This window comes from Panthera uncia, chromosome D1 (assembly GCF_023721935.1).
Source record: "Panthera uncia isolate 11264 chromosome D1, Puncia_PCG_1.0, whole genome shotgun sequence".
Taxonomy (NCBI): domain Eukaryota; kingdom Metazoa; phylum Chordata; class Mammalia; order Carnivora; family Felidae; genus Panthera; species Panthera uncia.
Window position 1 is genome coordinate 96,661,719 of NC_064808.1, and position 27,896 is coordinate 96,689,614.

At 48.1% G+C, this 27,896-nt stretch overlaps 1 protein-coding gene across 3 annotated transcripts in view; it reads right to left on the reverse strand.

Annotated features, from left to right (window-relative positions):
- CEP164 (centrosomal protein 164) overlaps positions 1 to 27,896 on the reverse strand; it is a 61,920-nt gene that overhangs the window by 30,793 nt on the left and 3,231 nt on the right. For all 3 annotated transcript variants that reach the window (XM_049621010.1, XM_049621001.1, XM_049621017.1), the window contains exons 2-6: positions 25,988 to 26,099; positions 16,860 to 17,064; positions 10,001 to 10,156; positions 9,457 to 9,591; positions 8,760 to 8,837 (exon numbers count right to left, since the gene is read on the reverse strand). In XM_049621010.1, the coding sequence (XP_049476967.1) occupies positions 8,760 to 8,837; positions 9,457 to 9,591; positions 10,001 to 10,156; positions 16,860 to 17,064; positions 25,988 to 26,099 (686 nt within the window). The remainder of the gene's footprint in view (positions 1 to 8,759; positions 8,838 to 9,456; positions 9,592 to 10,000; positions 10,157 to 16,859; positions 17,065 to 25,987; positions 26,100 to 27,896) is intronic.

The following is a 27,896-nucleotide window of genomic DNA, read 5'->3' on the forward strand; positions in this document are numbered from 1 at the left end:
AGATCGTGACCTGGCTGAAGTCGGACGCTTAACCGACTGCGCCACCCAGGCGCCCCCAGATCTACTGAATCTAAAAGTCTCTGGTGATTTGCATACACCCAACCGGACCCGACGACTGACAGGCTCAGAAACCAGTGCACTGAACTCCATCACCAGCTATTATGTTCTCAAGTAAGAAATGCCTCGTCCCAGCCCCATTAGCCAAATCATAAGACTGCAGACTCAGAAGTCAATATTTATTTTTTAAAAAGTCAATATGTATTTATGGTGATGATGATGGAAAATCACATGGGAGAAAAAAAGTACCAAAGTGTACAATTTCGATTTGTTCATTTTTAAAAAGCAGCAGGGAAAAAAAACCGACCTTCCTCAATAGCAATGAGGGTGGCTCTCTTCCTAAAGCCTCCCCTGTACAAGCAAGTCTGGGGCACTGTCAACCGCACGCTCTGAGAAGCAGAAAGAAGCCAAGATAAGACGAACTGGGAGGGAAACGGCTATGAAGGATACAGGGGTCGGGAGACCTTCAGAACACAGGTCTGACCTATGACAGGGAGGGTGGGACAGGGGCCGGAACAGGTGTGGCCTCAGGAAGGGCCCAGTTCTGAGGAAGTCTTGGCCTGCGCGGCAGAGTCCCACATCTGGCAGAAAAGGTCCTGCTCTGGGATCTGTTGCTCTCCATCAACAAGCACGGCCTTGGCATGAGCCAGAGTAGATCAAAGTGCTGCAGCTGGAGGCTGTCATTGCTGTGGTGCCCTCAGCAGGGTGTCTCAAAAGGAGCACCCTCTCCAGCTGCCACACCCTGCTTCTCACACACAAACCTCACTTTAAAGACTAGGAAAAACCAGGACGCCTGGGTAACTCAGTCGGTTAAGCAACTGATTCAGCTCAGGTCATGATCTCACGGTTCGTGAGTTCGAGCCCCACATTGGGCTCTGTGCTGACAGCTCGGAGCCTGGAGCCTGCTTCGGATTCCGTGTCTCCCTTTCCCTCTGCTCCTCCCCTGCTCGCACTCTGCGTCTCGCTCTCTCTCAGAAATAAACAAACATTAAAAAAAATATTTTTTCAGAAGACTAGGAAAAACCTTTCAAGCCGGCCAACATAGAAAAAGCAAATCCTTCCTTGAAATACAGAAAAGCCCTCCTCCCAGAAAACATCACTGGGGCTGCCAGGGTGAGTAACTTCTGAGCAGGGATTTTTGAGGCTTCCTGTTTCCTCAACCTGGAAACTCAAACAAGGGGCCTGACGACTAGAATTCAGTGGTCCCCGGAGAAGCCCTAAACGCAGCATTCAGATGCTGTCTGTCTGTCAAAGCATCTACTGAACACAAAGACACAACCATCCGCCTGCAGGTCTAACAGCCTAAGGACAAGTCAACCCAAACTTTCCAAGGATGACTGAGAGGCAGGAAAGCAGGGCGGTTCAGAGCTCAGCTTTGGAGATGCACTACTTGGGTTCAAATCCTGGCCCCACACTTACAGTGACCTTAGACAAATGATTTAACTTCCCTGTGCCTCAGTTTCTTCCTCTAAAATATGGAGACGCAAGAGGGCCTATCTCACTGGGCTTGGGGAAGGTTAATTGAGTTAACACTAAGTGAGCTCAAGAACTGAGAACGGTGCCTGGAAGACTCTCGGTGTTCCATAAATGTTAACTAATGTTTTACTGTGACATGCACACAGTCATTCATCAGGTGCCTTCTATGTGCCAGACACTGCCCGGGGACCCACACATTAACAAGACGTAGATCCTGCCCTCAAGGAATTCAGCTGAGAATGGAGAAAAGGGCAATGTCCCAGAGAGCCCTGGTTTTGAGCCTTTGCTGCCCAAAGCGAGGGACCGGGGACACAGTGGTGATACTGTCATCAGCCCCAGGCCTGTCCCAGGGAGAAAAGCAGAAGGTGAAAGGGAGGAGGGGGCGGCTTCCCTCAGGCCTGGGCAGGGCACCCTCTGGTGCTGCCCATCCTCCCGATATCCGTAGCCTCGCCAAGGTCTCCGGGCTAAGAGAAAGGGCCGAGAGGAACAGCTCCCCTTCAAGAGAAACGCGTGCAGAGCGGGGCCAGGTCTCCCCGTCCATATACCGCAACCGTGGCCGACACTCAGCAGGAGTTCGGTGCCCAGTCTGAGGGGCCTCCACGGACTCCCAGCAGGTGGGAGTTCCTGAGGATGAGAGAGGGGTGTCTGGCCAGCCACACTCTACCAAAAGCAAGCAGAGCCAATCCACCCTGGCCGCGGTCATCTCATGAAGAGAAAAAGGCAACAGACCTCAGATTAGGGGACAAAGGAGGGTCAGACCACAGCAGCACCCGTGGCCTTCGGGATAAAGTCCGCATCTCCCCACATAGCCCACGGCTCCTCTCCCAGCCCCTGCCCGCTTCTCACGGGGCACAGGCAGCCACACCCTGCAGAGGCGTCCTCTCCTCCTATGGATAAACATTGTGCCACTTTCCTCTTTGCCATGCACCTTTTTTTTTTTTAATTTGGTTACTTCACTTCATTTAGCAAACGGTCAACCCTCTGAGCCCCACCAAGTTGCTTCCCCTGCCTCCCTCGAGGGCCTGCCGCGGGGAGAAGCTCAAAGGGCAATCAGGACGGCCCCAATCAGCCTCCTCTTCCACCAACACACTCCGCACAGCACAGGAAAAGGTCACTGCTTGCATCCTCGGCACCCACCCCAATGTGGCTGGTGGGCCCCCCAGTGTTCAAGAGCCACCTGCCAGGGCCCAGCTCCAGGAAGACCCCTCCCTGCTCCTGAGATGCCATGCACATTCCACACACACACACACACACACACACACGATCTACCCTAACAAACTCCCTCTGGTCCTCACGGTATCACATCTTCCAGGAAGCCCTCCTTGATCCCTGGGGCAGCTGTCCTGAGATGAGCCTTTCCGTCCTGTCACAACATCTACCGTATCGTCACTGCTGACTTCCTATGGGTTTCCCTCACCAGATCAGCTCCCTGCTATCCTCAGTGCCTAGAATCTGGCACGTAATAAGTGCGCAGTGAATACTTGTTGACCGGATTTTTCAAAATGAGGGTGTCATGCAGATAGAGGAGTTCTTACTCTGTGAAAGTCAGATGTACAATTTATTTTACAAGGTTACGCAGGGATTAGACTCTATTTAATACGGTGCTTATTAAATGGAAAATAGCTAAACAATGTTAACTATGAATATTCAAGATGATGGAAAAACAAGTAGCCTATCCAAAATCCGAGGACACCTGACACAGATGGAGACTCCCATTTGTATACATGAGAGAATGTAGTCAGGCCGCAAGGCTGTGACGCCCAGTCTATGCCCTTCTCAAGCTCAAATTCTTCAAAAGACTTTCCCATCAAGGGGTGTAGACTATCCTGTCTACCTAAACATTAAGATACCGTTTTAGGGTTGCCCGGGTGGCTCAGTCGGTTAAGCATCCGACTTTGTGTTCAGGTCATGATCTCATGGTTTGTGGGTTCAAGCCCCGCATTGGGCTTTGTGATGACGGCTCGGAGCCCGGAGCCTGCTTCAGATTCTGTGTCTTCCTCTCTCTCTGCCCCTCCCCTGCTCACACACTGTCTGTCTCTCTCTCAAAAGTAAATAAACATTAAAAAACTTAAAAGATTTTTTTAAAGTTTATTTTTATGTATTTTTTAATGTTTATTTTTGAGAGAGAGAGACAGAGAGACAGAGTACGAGTGGGGGGAGGGGCAGAGAGAGAGGGAGATACAAAATCTGAAGGAGGCTCCAGGCTCCAAGCTGCCAGCAGAGTCCGACACAGGTCTTGAACCCACAGACCGAGAGATCATGACCTGAGCCAAAGTCAGATGCTTAGCCAACTGAGCCACCCAGGGGTCCCTAAAGTTTATTTACTTATTTTTGAGAGAGAGAGAGCACATGCACACACGCACATACGGGGGAGGGGGAGTGGGGGGAGGGGCAGAGAGAGAGAAAATTCCAAGCAGGCTCCACACTGCCAGTGCAGAGGCCCTGAATATTAAGATATTAAAACATGGCTAATACTAAAATAAAGGAGTTCGCATCCCCTGAGCCCGTGTCCAACCAAGTGCAGCAATTCAACAGTCAGAGGTAACGTCCAAGGGAGACTGGACACTGGTTGCAGATTACACGCAGTGCGTGACAGAGTGCTGGGAAAATCCACCTGACTCCAGACCCCTCACCCTTCACAGCCCTGCTCGTCGCCACCCCATGGGCCGAGACCTGCCCAGGACGCACATTCCAGGCCCTGGCGTACTGCCTCCCACATCGGGGTTCTGTGGGGTACACAGACCAGGGCGAGCGCTGCCCCCTCGGCATCGCTTTGCTCTGAGCTGATCTGTGCTCTGCCTCCTCCTGTCACAGCCCCAGGCCCCTGAGTATCTCAAGGCAAATATCTGCTGCCTTTTCAAAAACAACCTTGTCATCTGCGTGAGGAAGGCGGTGCCAGAGATTTCATGAATATTTAACATACCCCCCAAAAGGCAGGGGCTACTATAATCCACATGGCTTGGGAGGGAGAGAGTGGGGGCCGGGGGAACTGAACCTCCTAAGCCAACCATCAGTTAGGTTATTTGCCACGTCTCATTCCCACCCAGCTGGTCTCAAGTCTTTGCATTGTCCCCCACCCCATGTTGTTAGCACTTTCCAATCACACTGACATCATCTTGTTATTTCTAAGCCCAGCTTCCTCCCTCTCCTTTGATCCAATGATGGGTTCTTACCAGCCCCACGAGGCCACACACTGCCTGCTCACCCACCCCTCTGCCTCCCCTCCTCACTCACACCCATGCTCAGAGTCTGTTCCATGAACCTATCCCCTTTGATTCTGTAATAGACTAGAAATGGGTTTACACTGAAAGCAGGAGAGGAGGGGGAAGGAGAGAGAGAGAGAAGCAGACATTCTCGCCATCCTACTGCCCTCTCATGGAATCATGAGCAAAGTGACTGTTGATGGCACAGAGACAGGGGAGCACAAAGCTCGGCAGGACACTTCCACCCAGGGCTGTCTGGGGTGCTGCCCAAGAGCGGGAACAAAGGGGCAGCTCAGAGGATCCAGAGTCTATAAACTGGGACAAACGCCATTTTCAAAGGGTGTGGTCCAAACAGAGGCAGCTTTGTCTCTCTTGAAACCCCTGTTCATCCTCAGCACTGCCCTTCTTTCTCTGCCTGGAAAAGCCCCACTTCCTCCCAGGGTTAGACCACAGGAACCCAACACTCCATGTGACAAAAGAATGAAATCTGCTGAGATGCTAGAGACACTTCCCCTGCTGAGTTGCCTATTTCTATTAAAGAGGTTATAAAAAATATGTTTAAAGGCTCCCACTCCCCCCAAAGAAGCATATAATCATCAGAAGGAAGCTTTTGGAAATCCAGGACGTGTCAAAGATCCCCTTTTTGTTGACATTTATGAAGCAAAAATCAGCCCAAAGTCTAAGTGCACCATGACTGATCCACAGTGGGATCTTCAATCCACCCGCTGACAGCAGGAGTATCCACTCTGGTCAGGACCTGGGACAGCCAAGGGAAGAAAAAAGCACCATACAACCTGAAGGGATCCCCTCCTTGTCCTGGCAGGGCTCACTCTCATTCATTAACCTATTCATTCTCTCAGCCACTCAGCAAAACATACCCACATGCTTCCTAGGTTCCAAGCAGTGGGCCAGAGCCGGCCATGTACACGTGAATAGGGCAGAGTCTCTACTCCCAATGTGCTCAGTCTCCTGGAGACTTTCTTCTACTTCCTCCAAAAGCCAGTAGTTCCCCCTGATGCCCCTCTTCAGTTCATGGTCATCCTTCTAGGCTTCACACGTGAGCTACTGCTCACATCAGCAGTGTAAGGTCTTAGTGGCAGGCAAGAGGAAACAAAGTTGTCATTTCAGGGAATCAAACACACCGAGAAGGCTTTGGATGCAGTACAAACAGACCAGGCCCCACTCATGGGGAACAGTTTCAAAGTAAACACAGATCAGGTTGATGATAAAGATGGGGGGTGGGCGGGAGGGAAGTGTCACATTTCACAGAAAGTGTTAAAGTCACCATCAAAACCTATCTGAGGGGCACTTGGGTGGTTCAGTCAGTTGAGCGACTGACTTCGGCTCAGGTCATGATCTAACAGCTGGGGTTTGAGCCCCACATCAGGCTTTGTGCTGACAGCCTGCTTTGGATCCTTTGTGTCCCTCTCTCTCTCTCTCGTTCTCAAAAATAAATCAAAAAATTTTTTTAGGGTTGCCTGGGTAGCTCGGTTGCTTAAGTGTCCGACTTCGGCTCAGATCATGATCTCATGGTTTGTGAGTTCGAGCCCTGTGTCAGGCTCTGTGCTGACAGCTCGGAGCCTGGAGCCTGGAGCCTGCTTTGGATTCTGTGTCTCCCTCTCTCTCTGCCCCTGTCCACTTGCACTCTGTCTCTGTTTCTCAAAAATAAACATTAAAAAAAAAATTTTTTTTAAAACCTATCTGATTGTGCACAGCCAAGAATCTGGACAGTTTCTGGGGTAATAGAGGACCAATAAAAACAGGGTCTGCCCAATGGCTAGAGCTGAACCACCCGGGGAAGGCCTCCCTACATCCCAGGGCCTGTCAGCCAGCATCTGCAATCTCTGTCCACCAAGACATTAACTCTGGCTCTTGAGGTGAGCTGAAGATCAAGAAGCAAGAGTCAGAAACAATAAGAGTTATGATAAAGGATGATGAGGACATAGTAAGAGATAATAAGAAAACAAACTTAAATCTATGATACAGGCACTGTTGCTTTACTGGTCAGCTTTGTGATCATTCTAGCAAAATGTGAGTGGTCAGTGTCTTGAAAGTGTTTCAAGTATGTCAAAGAGTTTTTGGTTTTTTTTGTTTTTTGGGTTTTTTTTTTTAACGTTTATTTATTTTTGAGAGGGGGGGGACAGAGCGCGAGTGGGGGAGGGGCAGAGAGAGAGGGAGACACAGAATCTGAAACAGGCTCCAGGCTCTGAGCTGTCAGCACAGAGCCTGATTCGGGGCTTGAACCCACGAACCGTGAGATCATGACCTGAGCCGAAGTCTGACGCTTAACTGACTGAGCTACCCAGGCACCCCTGTTTTTGTTTTTTTTGTTTTTTTTTTTAATTAAAGTTCATTTCTGAAAGAGAGAGACAGAGCACGAGCAGGGGAGAGGCAGAGACAGAGGAAGACACGGAATCCGAAGCAGGCTCCAGGCCCTGAGCGGTCAGCACAGAGCCTGACGCAGGGCTCCAACCCATGAACTGTGAGATCATGACCTGAATTGAAGTTGGACGCTTACCCGAATGAGCCACCCAGGCACCCTGTCAAAGAGTTTTATATGTTAGACTTGTGAAAAGCGTAATTCGGCCTGCTATCAGTATTTAAAAGTTTGGGGAAATCTGAGCTGTTGACTTGATGATTTACTGGCTGTGTGAATGCCTAGGGAATATGGGGAGAAATCCTAACTGTTTAAAAACTAATAAATATTAGTTATTAGACAAAGGGTATCTAGTAGGGAATGTTCCTTTTCAAGTAGAAAAACACAATGGGGGGTTGTAAGTATTACAACACCATGCTGAGTTTTGGGTTTTGTTTGTTTTAAAGAACATTCTGGTGGCAACAGAGGACAGACAAGGGGACAGAGATCAGAAGCGACAGGACTACTGTGGGGAGAGTCTGGAAGCTATTCCCGTCCACAGTCTGCATTTCCCAGGCCCCGCGCCTTTGCTCAAGCTGTTCACTTGCCTAAAATATCCCTTACACCCCCATGTCTAAAACCTACCTACTCTTCAAGAGCCAGGTTAAATGTCATCTATTCAAGTTTTTCCTGATCTCCAGACAAGTAACTTCTTCCCCCACAGAGCTCCCCCCAAGCGGGCACCTGCACCCAAGCCCTTTGCACATACTGCCCTGCTTTACGGTTGCCTGGACAGTCATTTACTCAACTCTGAGCACTCACTAAACACCAAGTACCAAGTGTTCTTTCTCTCTCCAGCTGCAAACTCCACGAGGCCAGCCCAAACCCATCTTACCGACACCTGTATCTCCACCGGGCCCAGTACAGTGGCCGACATTCAACCACTGTTAAGACTCTGGACGAAACGCCTCTGTTACAAAACCTCTGCTGGCTCCCAGTGCCTGGGTAACCCCATTCAAACTCCTCAGGTGGCGTTCAGGTCCCCCGTGACCCAGCCCAAGCTACCTCCATGGGCCACCTCTTACGTGCGCTCTGTACGCCAGCCGAAAGAGACACCCTCACCTTCCCCAAACACACCCTGCACCCTCCGCCTGTGCAGTGCTGCGTGTGGGCTTCTCCCTCCCCACTCACCTCTGCCTGGCCAGCCTTGTGCGTCGTCCTCCCCCTGGCACACCTCACAGGTCAGTTTCCCAACAGAGCCTTTTCCTGGTTGATCCACGTGGCTTGGAGACCCTAAAGTCCCCTCTCACCTTCCTTACAGCCTCACTGCACTCTATTCTGTTTTCCAATAATTTAAGTCTCTCTTCTGTGAGGCTGTAAACCCTTAGAGGGCAGTAATTACATCTAACTTAGGCCTGCGTGACCTACGGCGCCCAGCAAAGTGCCTCACGCGGAAACACTCAACCAGTGGTGGTTACCTGACAAATGAGTGAACAGATTAATTCCTTTCCCCCTTTGTGCTTCCCCAAACCCCAGAAATCCCATCTAGACAGCTTTGGGGCAAGATGGTTCTCCTTCTAAATCCACATCCCACAAGGAGAAAGACTTAAGAAGGAAGGAGGAGCATACCAGGCTGAGGCATTGTCTACAGGGCTTCAGGCTCTTACCTCATACTCAAAATCACCCCCCAGCGCCCCAATGTCCAGGTGCAGGTTCTTAAGAAGCTCACTTGAGCTGCGGACACTCTGAAAACAAACACAATTACAGGGGGTAAGTCAAGGAAGCTGGTCAGCCCAGGATGCAGGCCAAGAAGCTCCTTGTTTGTTGCTTTCTGGGTCAGACCTAGGAGGTACATAGACTGGGCAAGAAATGAAGCTGCGGGCTAGAAAATCACTTGACTTATTTTTAAAGCAGCAGAGGTCAGCCAAAAGGTGGAAACAACCCAAGCGTCTATCAACAGATGAATGGATTAACAAAATGTGGCACATTCAGACAACGAATTACCCAGCCATATGTGCTACATGACGATCCCTGAAAACATGCTATGTAAAAGACGGGCAGACATAAAGTCGCAAATATCGTATGATTCCACTTAAATGCAACACCCAGAATAGGCAAATTAAAGATGGAACATAGACGAGAGGAGACCGGACACTGAGGAGTCACTGTTCAATGCGTAGAGAGTTGCAGTTCGGGATTTTGAGCGAGTTCTGGAGATGGATAGTGGTGCTGTATCACACTGAAATGCACGCTTAAAAGCGATTACAATGGTAACTTTCATGTTATATATATATGACCACAATAAAAAAAACTTTTCTAAACAGGACAAAGGGTTCCCAGGCCAGGAAGAGGATTCATCATTACCTGGTTGTCACTCTCTGCCTCATCCTCCTCGTTGGTCTCCTCCCCTAAAGCCAAGAGGCTGAGGGCTTTCTTGTCCTCATGGATGGAGCCCAAGAGACCCTTTGTGTAAGCAGAAGTCTTGAGACCCTGTGGAGGCTCCAAAGTAGAGAAGAAAAGTCAAGGGACACACCAGAAAGACCTGCAGAATGCCTGCCCGACTCTCTTTCGGTTTGGTTGTCTCCCAGCACAAGTCTGCCACGGCCAGGAAGCCGACCCCGGCAATCCCAGCTCACACGGATCCCTCCCTTTTCCAACTCCTACCACCCCGGCTACCAGGATGGGAAAGTTAGCACTGCAGGCCCCATGGCGTGGGCCTGTCCTCTGCAGCCCAGAGTCAACGTTCAGCATCACACAAGTGTGATTTGCCCCCCCAACTTGATTATGAACCTTGAGGGCTCAGCCCATGCCCTCTCTTTATCGTCCGTGGGCCATAGATCCTAGCATGACACACGAAGGCCCCACAGGAACTAAATACACTGAACACACACACACAAAAACCATTTACCAGCGTGAGTTCTCCAAGCTGACCAGATTCCACTGAGCTCCCCAGGCTCACGCTTTGCGATCCACGAAGAGCAGAGGCCGGGGCATCCACAAGGCCTCTTAAGGGAGCCAGGCCCCCAAGAGGGACGTGGACTGGGGCTAATGAGGAGCCCGGGGCCTGGGCAACACAAAACATCTTGTTACAAACCCAAGAAACCACGTGGCCCTCGGAGTGTCAGAAGCAGATATAAAAATAAAACATCTAAATCCTGCCCGCTCAAATTTAAACCACCTCCGTTCGGAGGCTGCTAATGAAACACAACATCCAGAAATTACCATTGTGCCAACTGTGTGAGAAATCACAGGCTGGCTTGCTGATTCCCCTAACTTTGCTGCTAGCGCACAGCTAACGGTCGTCTCACATCTGGCGGATGCTGCGGAGGGTTCTGCTCCCCTTTCAGAAGCCACGTAGGAAGTGGGGGGGCAGAGGGGGGGCAGAGACAAAAGCCTCATCTACCAGAGGGAGAAGTCTCAATAGATGAAGTTTAAAACTGATGAACCAAGCAAAAGCAGCCGAAGCGTATTATTTACAAATATGGAAGTACGCACGAGAAGAAAGCAGTTGTCTCTGGGGAGGGGTATACGCGCCCAGAGAACTGCTGGGTTTCATTACCCACCTTTTGGTACTACTTGCCTTTGTTTGATATGGGCATGTATTACTTTGATTAAAATAAACAGCAACTATGAAAAAAAAATACATGAATGGCAAAAGAAGAACTTTCTTGCCCCGCTCCACTGACGAGGAAGGTGGCTGAAAGGAGCCTGGCCCCCAGTTTCCCTGTTCTCACGCTGGCCAAACGAAGGCTTCGGGCTAACGAGGACAGGGAAAGAAACCAGGCTGGGAGTCAGAACTGGCAAGGCCTCCGCGTGCTCACAGACTCCTGAATTCTCAGTTTACTCATCTGCAAGATGAAGATGATGTGTGCCTTGCCGCTTAAAAAGCAAGGTTTGCTGGGAAGTTCAAAAGGGCTCATGAATGTGAGGAGCACATGTGAGGGGGCCGGGGCTACACAGATGTTGTGGAAGGGCTGTTATTAGAGGGACTCACATAGGACTCACGCAGCTGGAGCCCGGGCTTAGGAGAAGGAGCAAGGAGAGCATTCTGGGGACAACTTACAAAGACCTCTTTAAAACTCATTACTCAAACTTAAAACACATCAAACAACACGAAACCATTCCCCTCTAACCCCAAGGAGACCAAGAAGAGAAAGGGGAGGCCAGAAGAGGTCAGGCTGAGGAAGCACAAGTGGCCCACTGTCTCTCATCCACAGCGTCGGCTCAAAGGGCCAGACCACCGGGCAGGGTCTCGGCGGGGCCCCTTTCTGTGTGGGAAGGGCATCAGACACTCCTCCGAAAGGGGGGTGAAGTCCCGAGCCTTTGAACACCCGAACCACTGCCCAACCACCTGGCCTGCTGCAGAGTACTTCCGTTAGGCACAGAAGGGACACATAACGCTCAGGCTGGCCCACATAAGCCAGCATCAAGTACCGGGCTAAGCCCCTTCTGCGCCACCTCTCATTCTGCTCTCACAACAGCCCGAGGCCACAGTCCCTACAAATGGAGACTGGGGAGATCGAGAGCCCTGCCCAAAGTCACAGGGCCAGCAAGGGGGGCACAGATATGGGACTGGAGCCCAGGGCTGTCTCTAAGCCACTATTTTACGCCACCGTCTGGCTGTGGCAGAGAAGAAGCCCAGAAAGGCTTCTCTAAGGTAAACTGGGGGCAAACTGGGCCCGCTCGTCCTGACTTCAGCCCTCCCAACCAGCCCCAGCAGATCAGCAACCAAAGTTCCTCCCACACTGTATTTATGGAAAAGTACAGACTCCTACCATGGCTAATTTGCTAACGTGCTGGGGGCTGGAGGGAGGGAGACAGGCATGCTGAGGGCTTTGTTCTCCCAGGCCTTTACCAAATCAGTGGTTAGCAGGGAAATTACACATTCCTGGCTCCTAGCTGATCATCTTCTATAGCTGGCCATTAACTCTGACTATGGGCTGTACGTGGCGTTGTCCTTCGGAGCGGATAAACTTGCTGCCGTTGGGCTAATTAAAACTTTCAGGATCATCTGCAGCTTATCCGATATTTATAGTGCTACAGTAGTTATTAAAGCTAACAGAGAACCAGGGCACGCCAGCAATTAGAAACCAGAGGGAACAACTGGGTAAAGCCACAGCTGGGCAGCAGCAAAAGAATAGCTGGGGAAATTCAGAGTGACCCCTGTGGTCTCTGATCCAACTTGACTTCTTCTGAATGAAAAATATGGTGTGACTCTTTAAAGGGACAAAGGGGTCGGGATGATAGGGACAGCACCGTCCTTTGGCAAATCCCAGCAGCGGAGGAAGTGACGGTACCAACGAGGTCTGTGCAAGCCTGACACAGGTTGTTCACATGGCTTCTGGGAGCCCTGGGAAGCCAGGAGCAACAGCGGCTCGCGAACGGTATGGAGATGCTGGGTTTCAGCCCCTCATGACTGGATTCACACTCCAGTTCCGTGGGATTCCCACAAGGGACTAAATTCAGAGCTTAGGGGTGCGGCGTCCACTTGGGAAGCCTCTGTCCATAATCACCCGAAGAGAAAGTCTTCCCAAATCCTGGGAAGGTACGTAGATCCTGCGTGAGTGCCAAGATCGGTGCCACCTTACCCTCAAAACTGATCATCTGCAAAGCCTGTGACCCATCTGTGAAATACAGTTAGCTCCAGGGAAGGGAAGTCTAGATACCCCGAGCGGCTGTCTCGCAGGTGATGGGTACAAGAAGCATGAAATACACGTCACCCCACAAGATGGCCAGCCTGGGTAGTTCAGGGATCGGTAGTTACGAGGGGAGAGCAAATAACAGGAAAGCAGACCTGATGGCCGAGTCAACCCAACCTGCTGCCTCCCTGCCAAGTTCACCGAGTTCAAGTCCAACGTCAACTCGACGGGCTCCCTCCCTGCCAAGTTCACTGAGGCCCGCGGGCCATGCTTGCTAAGAAGCCTACCTGGTTGAGAAGCTGTGTCGTGCCTGACTCTGCAGCAAGCCCTCTGTTGGAACTCAGCTCGACTAGCCCCTGCCTGAGGGAGCTGCTGCTTGGCTGGAAAGCAGGGGCAAGAGCCGCCTCCAGAGGACACGCCAGCACCTCCGGGCCACAAGTCAGAAAACTCGCGTCCCTCTCCATGGTTCTGATGGCCTCGTGCTCCCCCTCACTAGATATCGTGGAAGACTCGGCTGCCGTGCAACAGACCCTGCTGGCAATGTCTTTACGTGGCATCTCCTGCGTGCTCTCGGGCAGCCCCAGGCGCTCCAGCTGCCTGGAGATCTTGACCATCTGCAGGATGTGCTGGTAGAACCTCTGATCCTCAGAGTAGTCTTCGCTCTCAGAACACTCATCAGTAGACCCCTGCATGGGGGACACCTGGAACGCTACAAAGGGGCTGGAGTGCTGATCTCTCAGGCCGGGACCCGCCTGACCCACGCCCCGCCCAGATCCCTGAGAGCTCTGCAGGTCCCAAACGAGGTTATGCACCTCACCCAGGATCTGAGAGCCAAGGTGGGAAGCCAGGCTGCTGCTCTCCAAGTCAGGCTCAGACCCACTAGGCTTCCTGTCTTCTTCGGGGGGGTCTGTTGACCCCGGGGGTTGTCTCTTCTCACTGGTAGGGTACCCTCCAGGGGAACTCCCTGAAGGGGCACTCTGGGCTGGCTCTAACGCCAGCGGATCAGGTGGCAATAGGAAGAGTTCCCGAGGTGGATCTTTAGCTGAGGCCCCTGGAGCCTCAGGGTCACTGGGTTCTGTCTCCTTGCAGCTGCCGGGGGTATCCTTGTCGACAAGCTTGGACACCTGTCCCATCCACAGTCCTGGGGGCTCTTTTCTCCTCCTCCCCCTGTCCCTACTCCCACCTTCTCCAGAAACTCCCTGCCAGCTCAGGCCTTCAGCTGGGCCGTGATCTAACAAGAGCAGCGGGTTCTTCCTGGTAGGCAGCATGTGGTCAGAGGAACAGGGGGACCCGGAGGGCTCCTCCTCAGGGGATGGTGAGCGAACGGGGCTCTGGCTCTTGTCCCCACCGGGGCCAGTGGAGCCCCGTTTGGCCATGTGGCCCAAACCTCTGATGGTTTCAGAAAGCTCTGAGTGGACAGAGGCCTGGCACCTGCTCTCCAGCACATCCTGCCCATTCTGGAGGGGCCGGGTATTCTCAGGGCCCAGAGCACCGGGCTTCTGCTGTCTGGTCCTCAGTTCCAGATCTTCTATTTCAGGGTCTGAAAACCCCAGGTAGATTTTCTCTGTCGGCTTCTGGGGTTTCCCCAGACCCTGCTGATCACCCAATTCTGTTCTGCACTGGGCTCGGGCCCTGCCTAAGATTTTCTCCACGTCGGCAAAGATGTGGTGGGTTCGGGAAGCTTGGCCCTTGGAGAGTGGCTGAAGCTTGCTGGGCAGGGTGCCCATGAGAGGCGAGGGGATGTCACCCAGCATGCATGGGCTCTTCCCTTTCTTAAAGGAGCCCTCGCTTCTAGCCTGCATCTCTTGGTCTAGGTCCAGATCAGCAAGGCCAGGTGCTGGGAGAGGGGATGGGCCGCAGAGAAAGGAAGGAGGCGGCAGAAGTCCCTGCTCAGGCTGTGTCTCCTAGATGGGTATATAAACATGCAAGAAAAACTGAGACAGAGCACTTCTGATTTACACTTGCTACCTCAGCCCTTGGCAAGCCCTTAGCAGAAACCCACCCTCTAATTAAAGTAAAACACAAACCAGGAGGGGGAAAAGAAGCCAAAAACTCCCTCTGACTTCTTTGTTTTCTGGGCCCTAGTTTCCTTATCTATAAAGGGGAGGCTGGACCAGATCAGTGGCTTACAAACCTTGCTTCATGGAAACTGCAGGTTCATTGCACATGGTGCCCTGGAGGCCACAAGAGTGTACATGTCACGGGGAACGGGCGTCACTAAGACCTACCCCCAGGTTCAGCTGGGGTAGCTCCACTTCTTGACATGCTGGACCTTCATAGAGGAATGACTGGAAGACAGGGCTTCACTACTAACAACTGTCAGAATTACCAACCAGATTATCTCTAAAGGATCATCAAGCTCTCAGTTCTGTGACTGGTTAAGTTTATAAAACCCACCAGCCTTACCAAGGACTACCAGAAATTGTCTAAGAAGGGAAAGAAGAAGGGAAACAGCCAAAGAGGGGAGCCCGGGGATTCCGTCAAGGTCTTCTGGCACGAACTTCAAGACACGAACTGGCACTGCTCAAGAGAGGTCCACAAAGACAGAAAACCTTGATTCTAGAAGAAACTCTGAACGATAAACCTCACCCTGCAAACATTCACAGTAGGCTCCAGCCGGCCTGTGCACGCATACCTCCGGAGAGCCCAAGCCACCTGTGCCCAGGTCACCCACCTGGCTCAGGCCTGCCCTCTGGACAAACCCAGGTCTGAGGCACTGTCCTGAGCCTGAGAGCCAGACTGGCAGCCCAGGACTTCACAATCGTCCTCAGCTCCACAGAAGGAATCCTTTTTAACAGGGAGTTCCACGCACTCAGTCACACACCCAGAACTCTGTCACCTGACCCTCCACCCCAGAACCCTTGCTTGGTCCCTTCTCTCACCGTTACTCATGCCAGAGCCTGCCCAGACACTAGGTAGTCCTGGGTTAGTGAAAAGCCCATTATCCACCTTCTGCCTTTGAAACACATAACATTAGAAAAGTCAACCGATTTGGAAATGACTTGTCCTCTTTATCTGGAGGGACGGGCTTGTTATCTTATTTCTTGGAATCATGAGTAGTGATAGGTGGGGGAGGGGAGGGGAGGGAAGAGTATCTGTGGAGCTTGGAAGTGTTGAAAAAGATTAATTCATCACCAACCATCCGATGCCAGACTTGACACCCTGAGAAGGAAGGAAGAAAGGGAGATGGAAATCTTCACTGAAACAGAGGCAATGGTGGGAAATAGACTGCAGACAGAGAGCAAATCAACTGGACAAGTGAGAGGGTTGAAAAGATATTCTCAGTGCCCCCCACCTGGCTGGTCTGATCTCCTATGTGCCTCCCTCTCCTCAACATGCCCCACCTGCACCCCACCTGGGTGAAGGATCCCCTGTACCGGCAGAGCACTCTGGGAGAGCCTGGCCCTCACATCAGCACGGCTCCAAGTCTTAGCTTCTCTACCTATAAACCCAGGGCAATAACTCTGCTTCTTAAGTTCAGACATACTGGAAGGACAAATAAAAATAAGGGGAAAGAGCACTTTCAACTCAGAGTGAAAAAGCTACCTGAGACCAAGATGCTCACGCCGCCATCAGATTTCAGTTACGCACCCCTACCCAAGGACAATGGCAAAAAAGAACAATCCACAAAAGTGGATAAAGCCCAAAGCTTTTCTTCTTGGACTTTGAAGGCAATGGCTTTCTGACAACTGAATTATGGCTACACCTGACATCTATGAATTTGCACCACACTTGAAAGGCCTGGCTCTGAAAAAAGAAAGACACTCCACTCATCTAGGTTCTCTGTCAACTGCCCCCCTGTCCCCCACTCTCCAGAGGGGTAGACGGTATCCCTTCTCAGACTGCTGCAAAGCAACATCCTCAGGGGAGCGCGCTTTCTCGATAATCCTCCTACATAATATGTGCTTCCCGGGGGGAGGAGAAAAGAATTTTTCAGAGATGATAAGAAATTCCAGAAGCTAAAGGAAAATCTGCCAGAAGACAGGCATAACTGAGATGATGTACTATCAAGCAATCAATGTGTTATTGGTGTTGTTCTGAACTTCCCAGCTGTAAACACCTAGGGGTTCCCAATATCCCCTGAGGTTTCAGGCCCAGCTCTCTGGGGGCTGGCATCCACGGACTCACCAGCAGACTTTTGGAGGTCTCTTTGTCCTTCTTGTCTTTCTTTTCCTTCTTCTTTTTCTTGTCTTTCTTGTTAACGGCTCCTGGAGTTGACAGCTTCCTCCGCTCTTGGATCACCAAGTTCCGATAGTGCTCGTCACATGGATGGTCCCACGTGGACTGCCCATTGGCAAAGTTGAAATAGTAAATATCACCTGTGATGTCCTGGCTGTAGGGAGTGGAGGTCAGAAGTTAGTCCCTGCTCAGGTCCAAAGCTACTTAGGAAAAAAAGGAAGAGAATAAAAGTGGCCAGGAGACAGAAAAGAAGGAAGAACTGGGTGAGAGGGACAGAAGGAGAGAGAAGACACGGGGGACGCAGGAGGGGATTTACACAGAAGGAAAGGGTACCTTCTGGCTAACATAGGAGTTAACTTAGATAGGAACAAAGGACTGGGATAGCTAAGGACTTCTCTAGAAGAAAATGTACAATCATTGGGGTTCCTAGGAATAAACTTGGTTTGAGATGGATAAGTACAGATGCTATGGGATCTTAAAGACAAGTTCTAGGATTGACCTTCCTTAATATTTTCATAAATGGTCCAAGGAAGAAAGAGGCACTGTGATAGCTCTGGTCTTACACAAGACTCCCATCTCCTAAGAAATAACGATCCAAGCCAGTGGAGATCAACAATAAAAGAAAATAATGTAAAGGTGCATTTCATGAACCTGTGTTTCAACATGGACAAGTCCAAAATAAGCCATTCTTCCAGCCACCATTATCAAAAATTCATTGGGACAGCTACAGAAAACAAACAAACAAACAAAATTCACCATAGCAATACAAAAAACACGATACCCAGGAATAAACCCAACATGTACAAAATCTTTATAAAGCTTCACTGAAAAGTCAGGAAAAAGAAAAAAAGAAAAAGCTGTTGGAGAGACAGCCCATGTTCCTCAATAGAAAGACTCAAGTCTGGCGGCACCTGGTTGGCTCAGTCAGTGGAACATGCGACTCTTGATCTTGGGGTCGTGAGTTCAAGCTCAATCTCAATTCTAATAAAAGAGAAAACATGCAGAAGTAAGCAGGAAAAATATTAGGGATGAAAGACAGAAAGGTAATAAATGACAGATAAGTGCATGAGAAGATGCTCAGTATCACTAAACATCAGGGAAAGTGAAATGTACAACCACAGGGAGATATCACTTCCCACCCACTGGCACGGCTATTGCCAAACAAGCAGAAATAACAAGTGCTGGGGAGGATGTGGGGAAATTGGACATCTCGAGCACTGTCGGTGGGGATGGAAAAGGGTGTGGCCGCTGTGAGAAGCATTAGTTTCCTAAAAATTAAAAACAGAGAGACCATATAGCACAGCAATTCCACTGCTGGATATATACCAAAAAGGAAAGCAGGGATTCAAGCAGATTATTTGTCCACCCATGTTCACAGCAGCATTACTCATAAAAGTCAAAGGGTGCACACAGCTCAAATGTCCATTGACAAATGAATGAATAAACAAAATGTAGTACATACATACACTAGAACTGGATTCAGTCTTGGCAACGAATGAACTACTGACACCTGCTACAACATGAATGAAACTCGCAGACATTATATCAAGTAAAATAAGCCACACCCAAAAGGCTAAATATCGTGGGCCCACTGATTTGACCTTGAATAGGTTAATTAACAGAGATGGAAAGTAGATTGGATGTTACCAGGAGCTGGGGGGGGGAAGGGCAGAATGGAAACAGACTTTCTGTTTGGGAAGATGAAAAAGTTCTGGAAATGGCTGGTGGTGATGCTTGCACAACACTGTGAATGTACTTCATGCCACTGAGCTGTATATCTAAAACTGGCTGAAACAGTACATTTTACATTACGTATGTTTTACCTGGAAAAAAAAAGTACAAAAAAATGTATAATTTCAGTGTGAAAAAAGAAAGCGCAAAGAAAATTAAAAGACAGGAGGTGGGGAGAAAATAGTAGAAACAGTAGTATAAGATTAATACACAGAAAAATCTGGCACAAGAACAGACACTCAGATCAATGGAACAGAATAGAGAACCCAGAAAGGGACCCACAAATCTTTGACAAAGCAAGAAAGAATATCCAATGGAATAAAGACAGTCTCTTCAGCAAGTGGTGCCGGGAGAACTGAACAGCAACATGCAGAGAAATGAACCTGGACCACTTTCTTACACCATACACAAAAATAAACTGAAAATGGATGAAAGACCTCAATGTAAGACAGAAAGCCATCAAAATCCTCGAGGAGAAAGCAGGCAAAAACCTCTTGGATCCTGGCCGCAGCAACTTCTTACTCAACACGTCTCCAGAGGCAAGGGAAACAAAAGGAAAAATGTATTGGGACCTCACCAAAATAAAAAGCTTCTGCACAGCAAGGAAACGATCAGCAAAACTAAAAGACAACTGACAGAATGGGAGAAGATATTTGCAAATGACATATCAGATAAAGGGCTAGTATCCAAAATCTATAAAGAACTTATCAAACTCATCACCCAAAAAAAAAAAAGAAAGAATCCAGGGAAGAAATGGGCAAAAGACATGAATAGACACTTCTCCAAAGAAGACATCCAGATGGCCAACCGACACAGGAAAAAATGCTCCACATCACTCATCCTCAGGGAAATACAAATCAAACCCACACTGAGATACCACCTCACACCTGTCAGAATGGCTAACATTAACAACTCAGGCAACAACAGATGTTGATGAGGATGTGGAGAAAGAGGATCTCTTTTGTACTGCTGGTGGGAATGCAAGCTGGTGCAGCCACTCTGGAAAACAGGATGGAGGTTCCTCAAAAAATTAAAAACAGAACTATCCTACGAACCAGCAATTGCACTACTAGGTATTTATCCAAGGGATACAGGTGTGCTGTTTCGAAGGGACACATGCACCCCCATGTTTATAGCAGCACCATCAACAATAGCCAAAGTATGGAAAATATGGAAATAGCCAAATGTCCATCAATGGATGAATGGATAAAGAAGATGTGGTACATATATACAATGGAGTATTACTTGGCAATCAAAAAGAACGAAGTCTTGCCATTTGCAATTATGTGGATGGAATTACAGGGTATTATGCTAAGCGAAATTAGTCAGAGAAAGACAAATATCATGTGGCTTCACTCATATGAGAACTTTAAAACACAGAATAGATGAACACAAGGGAAGGGAAGCAAAAATGATATAAATACAAAACATAAGAGACTCTTAAATATGGAGAACAGAGGGTTACTGATGGGGTTGTGGGAGGGGGGATGGGCTAAATGGGTAAGGGGCATTAAGGAATCTACCCCTGAAATTATTGTTGCACCATATGCTAACTAACTTGGATGTAAATTTTTAAAAAATGCTTTGGGGCACCTGGGTGGCTCAGTCGGTTTAGAATCCGACTTCGGCTCAGGTCATGATCTCGCAGTTCATGAGTTCGAGCCCTGCATCGGGCTCTGTGTGACAGCTCAGATCCTGGAGCCTGCTTCAGATTCTGTGTCCCCCCCACCCCACCCCATCCCACCCCTGCTTGTGCTCTGTCTTTCAAAAACAAATAAACATTTAAAAAAAATTTTTTAATGCTTAAATGAAAATAAAACCCACAGAAAAATCACTTTTACCTTCTCAACAAAAATAATAATAAGCAACCCAGCAGACAAAACGGCAAAGAATATAAATAAGCAAATGGCCAACAGATGGCCAGCTCAACTCTATGAATGATTTGAGAAATGCAAATTTAAATGATCCGGCATAATTTCCTGTCCTTGTATCAACAATTTTTTTGTACTCATCATTTTGGAGGAATCGACAATTTTTTAATTGATAATTTTTATTAAAAAGGCTTCAAACCCAACGCAGGGCTTGAACTCATAACCTTGAGATCAAGACCTAAGTTGAGATCGAGTCAGATGCCTAACCAAATGAGCCATCCAGGCACCCCTAATTGATAATATTATTAAATGAACAACCATATGTACCATTATTGGAGGAATTATTAAACTATAAAGGAAGGTAACGTATGATTAACTAACAACATTTAAATTCTGTACATCTTTTAACACACCACTGCAAATCCTAGAAATTTTTTCTAAAGACACACATACAGGGGTGCCTGGGTAGCTTAGTCAGTTGAGCATCAGATTTTTTTTTTTTTTAATATAACTTATCGTCAAGTTGGCTAACATACAGTGTATACAGTGTGCTCTTGGTTTTGGGGGTAGATTCCCGTGATTCATCACTTACATACAACACCCAGTGCTCACCCCAACAAGTGCCCTCCTCAATGCCCATCACCCATTTCCCCCTCTTCCCCAGAGCCCCCCATCAACCCTCAGTTTGTTCTCTGTATTTAAGAGTCTCTTACGTCTTGCCTCCCTGTTTGTAACTATTTTCCCCTTCCCTTCCCCCATGGTCTTCTGTTAAGTTTCTTAAGTTCCACATATGACTGAAAACATGATATCTGTCTTTCTCTGACTGACTTATTTCACTCAGCATAATACCCTCCAGTTCCATCCACATGAGCATCAGATTCTTGATTTTGGCTCATGTCATGATCTCACGGTTCATGGGTTTGAGACCCACATCAGGCTCTGCTGACAGCGTGTAGCCTGCTGGGATTCTCTCCCCCTCTTTCTCTGCCCCTCCCTCTCTCTCTCTCAAAATAAATAAACAAACATTAAAAAATAAATAAAGACACACATACAAAACCTCAGGCAACATGTTTACCAAACTGAAGAAGACATCTGACTTCTCCTCACCTAGTGCCAAATTCTCAGATGCCAGAAACAGAAAGAAAATGTGAAATCTGAAAAACAAGTGTGTGAACTGATAGGTCAAGGCTGGTGTCTGACCTGGACAGAGACCCTCAAAAGCTGTTTATTTATTTATTTATTTGTTTTGTTTTGAGAGAGAGAGAGAGAGAGAGAGAGACAGAAACAGAGAGACAGAGAGAATCTTAAGCAGGCTCCACGCTCAGCACAGAGCCTGACACGGGGCCCGATCCCATGAACCTGGGATCATGACCTGAGCTGAAATCAAGAGTCCGATACTCAACCGACTGAGCCACCCAGGCTCCCCAAAACCCGAGTTTTAATGCCAGTTGAAAGGCACAAAATACGGCCTTAGACCTTCATGAATTGGGAAACTAGGGGCAAGACCCTTGCGTATCACTGGGCCCTTAAGGCTGCTGGCTCCATGAATAGAAGAACCTAGAGGGCAAAGAAGCAATCCAGGTCTAGGCAGGCGAAACCAACTTTCACAAAAAATTAAAACTCCAAGATACATGTAGACATAGAATCCAAACTGTGGTAAGGAAATCCCAAGTCAGAAAATTAATGTAAAAATTTAGTACTAAACCCACTGAAAAATCCGTGGCACAAGCTATCATAAAGTCACTCAACAACCCAGGAATGAGACACAGAAAATGACTCTACAGAAGATAGATTCACAAAACTTACAATAAATAATTAACAAACCCCATGGGGAGACAGTTCACTGCAAAAGGAAATCAGTGCCAGTAAAGAGAAACATTGGCACGCAAGGAAACCTGGCAAAGTACAATAATCAAAAGAAGACTAAAATTAACTACATCTAAAATTACTGTAGGGACAAAAAGAGTAGAATCCATAATGAAAGAACAGAACTCTAAAAAAAAAAAAAAAGAAAAGAAAACAGACATATTGAAAAGATCAGAACTTGTAGGAATTGGTAGAATCATTAAATTAGGGACGGAAAGGGGGAAAAAAAAATAAATCCAAACGTGGCACAGCAGTGAAATTACAAAAACACCAAAGATAGAAACAAAATAATAAAAACATCCAGTTTGGGGAGGGTGGAGGGGGGGAATTTTACTACCCACAAAGATATAACTGATGAGACCAAGAAAACATGTCTTTTTAGCAAAACCAGAAGTCAGAAGATAAGGGTACATAATATTGTTCAAGGGCTATTCGTACTCAACATACAATTCTGTACTCAACTAAACTGTGAGTTAGACCAGACAAAAGGGACCAGGACACAGAAGACATAAACACATCTATATATGAAAACACATTGATATAAAGGACATTTACAGAACCCTACATCCAAAAATGAGACACTACATTCTTATCGAGCATCCCTAGAACATTTACATAAAGAAGATCACTTACTGAGCCAGAAACGACGTCTCAACTTGTAACACAAAATAGAATGAATAAATAAAGTTGGAAATCAGGAATAATGAAATACCCAAACTCTATCTACCTCATCCCCTTCAAACTATTTTTTTAGAACAAAGATACTTAACACAATTTTACAAAATCAAATCCGATAGTATATAATCATGACCAAGTGGACTTTATCCGAGGAATGTAAGGTCAGATTACCATTTGAAAATCAATCAATACAACTGACCCTAGTAAGACCGAAATAGAAAAAAAAATCACATGATCCTATTAATAGGTACAGAAAAACATTTGGTAAAACCCAATATCCTTTCTGATTTAGACCCTCAGCAAGCCAGGAATAGAAGGGAACTTCCTCATCCTGACAAAAGGCATTTACAAAAACCTACAGCTCTCATCATACTCAATTCCTTAAGATGAGGAGAAAGACAAAAATGTCCACTGTCACCACTTCTATTATTAGAGGGTCTAGTCAGTGCAGTAAGGAAAGACATAAAAATAAAAGGTATTCAGATTGGAAAGGAAGAAGTAAAAATGTCTTTTTCACAGAAGATGTGATCATGCATGTAGGAAACCCTATGGAATCTACAAAACTATTAGAACTGACGGAAATGAGTTTAGCAAGGTTGCCAGCTATGAGATCAATATACAAAAACGAATTTTATTTCTATATAAAAGCAACAAGCAATAGGAAATTTTTACATATATGATTTAAAATAGACCACTTAGTAAATCTAACAAAATATGGGTAATACACGTACCCTAAAAACTACAGAATGTTTCTTAGAGAAAAAAACCACCCAAAGAACCACCCAAATAAATGGGGACAGACCCTTGCTCAGGGGTTGGAATACTCCATAAAGGTCTAGAGGTCAATTCTTCCTGAAGTGATTTCTAGATTTGGTGCAATTCCGATCAAAATCTCCACAGGATTTTTTTTTGGAGAAAATGACAAGCTGATTCTAAAATTCATATGGAAGTACAGAGGACCTACAATACTACTTTGCGAATGGACAGCAAAGTGGGAGGATTTACCCTACATGATTTCAACGTCTCTAATAAAGCTACAGTTATATCAAGACAATACGTGCAGTATTGGTATTAAGACAAACAGATCAATGGAAGAGAGCAGAGAATCCAGAAATAACCCGTCCAGAGACCTAATAGTCAATTTGGAAAAGAAGTGCTGACCACCCCTAGCAGGTACATGAAGGTGGTAGGTGTGACCCTGGCACATGGCTGGCTCAATAACCAATGACAGTTTCCCTCCTTCCACTCACCATTTTATTTTTTACAAACACTGCAGCCATTTATTTATTATGTGTACATTAAGAGGTTACTATACTGATTCTATTTCTCATGTTTTTTTTTAATAAGAACTTCATTTTTTAATGTTTAATTTTCAAGAGAGAGAGAGAGAGAGAGAGACAGAGACAGAGCGTGAGTGGGGGAGGGGGAGAGAGGGAAGGAGACACAGAATCCGAAACAGGCTCCAGGCTCTGAGCACAGAGCGCAAGGCGGGGCTTGAACTCATGAACCCTCGTGAGATCATGACCTGAGCCGAAGTCGGACGCTTAACAGACTGAGCCACCCAGGCGCCCCTCTCATGTGCTTTCTAATGAGAAAATGTATCCAAAAGCAAACAGCACACATATATACAAACTTAAAAACGAAGGCAAAGAAGATAGAGATGATTAGATAAGGCAAATGTGGGAATCGGGGTGGATATGAGAAACAGAACAGAAACCGCTATCCTACAAACACAACCACCAGTGCTCAGCACCTGGAAGAGTGTAGAGCGCACACGGATTTATTACAAGAGAGGGGTCACGAAACTGGAGGAGATCCAAGGAAAACGCTGCTACAGAGATCAGGAGAGCGGGGAGCCCGCCATGTGAGAAGCTGAAAGGATAACTTACGATTCTTCAGCACGGACGAGTGAGGCCACACTTGCGTTCATTTTGAAGCATGGCCAACGCATTAAATGGCGTGGGTAAGAACGGAATATTATACCTTGCGTGCAAAACTGTACAACAGCAGCAAAAGGGAAGACTCTGGAGACCGTGGGGACTAACTGGGGACTTCGCACTAGAGCGGGAAGTAAACTTGTGGCACTCACTTTAGGGAGCCGAGCTGGAGCCAGCGTGCACAACAGCGAACACGCACCCCCGCCCCCGAGGGTGGGAGAGGATGCCGAGACCCCGTCAGCCTCCTCCCCATCAGCCTCTGTTTCACTGAGACAACCCGAGCCAGTCCGCTCCGTACGCGCAGAGAGCTCAAAGCAAAACTGCACAGGTGACCGAATCCACAGACGGGAACCTATTCGTGAGCACGGGACTCAAATTCAGGATGGGTTGCCAAGAGGGACGAAACCCTCTGTCAGTCTGTGTAGCCTCACCACAAACCTCTTTAGCACCAGCATCCATTCTGGACCCACTGAGGGGGTTTCAATATCGTCACTCTCGGTATCAGTCGGCAAAGGGCAACAGTGACACTTCCCCACCAGGCCCGAAGCAGAGGCTGGTGCTGCAGGACCCTGGATATTGGTGCTGAACCCCTCACAGGGACCATCAAGTTGGCCTGGGCTCAGGCCCAAAGTATCAGGCAGCACAGCGGAGGAATGGCCCATAGCTGTCCCCAACTCTGCGCAGGACAGGCTTCTGAAGGTGGCAAATCAGGGTGCCTGGGTGGCTCAGTTGGTTAAGGATCCGACTTTGGCTCAGGTCATGATCTCACGGCTCGTGAGTTCGAGCCCCACATCAGGCTCTGTGCTGACAGCTCGGAGCCTGGAGCCTGCTTCGGATTCTGTGTCTCCCTCTCTCTCTGCCCCTCCCCTGCTTGGGCTCTGTATCTCCCTCTCAAAAATAAACATTAAAGAAAGTTTTTTTTTTTAAATAACAAAGGTGGCAAATTAAAGCTGACCTCCAGTGCCAGGCGTGGGCTACATCCGTGCTGACTTACCAGGGCTTCCACTCCACAGGCAGTGGGGCCACAATGCCCTCCCGCGCCAGCCACATCAGTTCCGGCTCCTTGACGGGATCAATACCAATCTCTCTGGCAAATTCAAGAATTTCTGCAGGAAGAGGCGGGATGATGAGAAAGTAACAAAGTGGGCGATGTGGATGGAAAAGAGAAAAAGAATCACAGTCAACCTTGTGAAATAATAAGAAATACAAGTGTCAGTCTCCACCCCCAGTTCCTGTTACTATTTGGTCTTTGACCCGAGGCGCTGACACAGAGCTCCTAAAACCCTCGGAATTTCCTGAGCAACAGAAGCCTCTTTTCTTCCAATCAGGTGACTCTGGGGGGGGCTCCTGGATGGGGGCTGGTCACCAGAAAACCCGAGCCGTGATTAGAAGCTTGGAACTTGCAGTTTCACCCCGATTCTCTGGAGAGGGGAGAGGGGCTGGAAAAGTGAGTTAACGATCGATCATGACTTGGTGAAAAAGGCTCTATAAAAATCCCTAGACTACGGGGCTCAGAGAGCTTCTGGGTTGGTGAACACATCCATGTGACCTCACCCTACGTATGTCTTCCTTCATCTGGCTCTTCAGCTCTATCCTTTATCGTATCCTTTACTGTATGATAAACTGCTCAACTTAAGTGTTTCCCTGAGTTCTGGGACCTGTCCTAGCAAGTTATCAAACCCAAGGAGGGGGGCAGGGGACTATGGTGTATAGATCGTTGGTCAGAAGTACCAGGGACAACCTGGGACTTGCAACTGATGTCTGAAGTTGGGGACAGTCTTCAGACTATGACCGAGCCCCTAACCTGTGGGATCTGATGCTGTCTCCAGGAACTGAAGCTGAATTGTAGGACACACAGCTAGTGTCAGAAACACACACACACACACACACACACACACACACACACACACACACACACACACCTGGTGCCAGCATTTTGAGTGTGAGAATAAAGGAAAAACAGGTTTTTTTCCTAGACAACTTTTTTTCTCCTTCGCCTTTACTTTCCAAGTTTCCTTAAGTGAGCAGGTGTTATGTCTCTAAATATAAATAATAAACATAAATAATTCTGTCTTCTTAAATTACAAATGGCACACCCGAATCCAGGCATGCTATTGCCATACTCCAAGAACGTAATGCGAAGCGGAGTATGACAAAGGCAAAACAATAAGACCAAGACGTCTGTGCGGCAGGGGCCTCAGGAAGACCCCCCACGGCCGCAGCCAGAAGCATCCTGAATGAGGGCAGCCTTACCGGGACACAAGCTCCAAAACCCTGGTGCAAAAGTGCCCGTCACTCAGTCAACAAGCATGGACTGAACAACCAGAGAAGACTAAGCCCCTCGGGGACCTTACCAACACATGAACAGAGTACAAACCGAGGGATATGTGCTTTTAATGGAGATGTGCACTGTGCGCCCCGGGAGCAGAGGGAAAGCGCCCGAGGCGAGGGGAGAGCTGAGCTGAGAAAGTGAGATGATACTCGATCAGCCTTGTTCTCCACTCTCTGAAGACTCTACTCCATGAAGGGATTTGTTTCTTTTCCACTTCTGTGATGTCCTATGGACTCTAATACTCTCTGGGAACCAAGCATAGAAAGCTCTTTTGCCAGAGATCTGGAGGAACAGGGGAGATATACATACTGAGCTAAGAGCGATCTCACCTACAGGTGCAAAGGCAGATGAGCTAACTGCAAGAATAGGTCACCAGAGCCACCAGGAATAATGAAATAAATACCCCAGGGGCATCAATGCTCCAGCTGATAATACCCCTGGCCAGAAAGGCAAAACCAGTATGGGTTCTCTCAATAGAGAATGTGGAGGCTGGCATACCTGGGGACTAGAAAAGAAAAGGCACTTTTTCAAAGGACCAGCTGAAATTTGGCTAGCCAGAGACTTATTCACT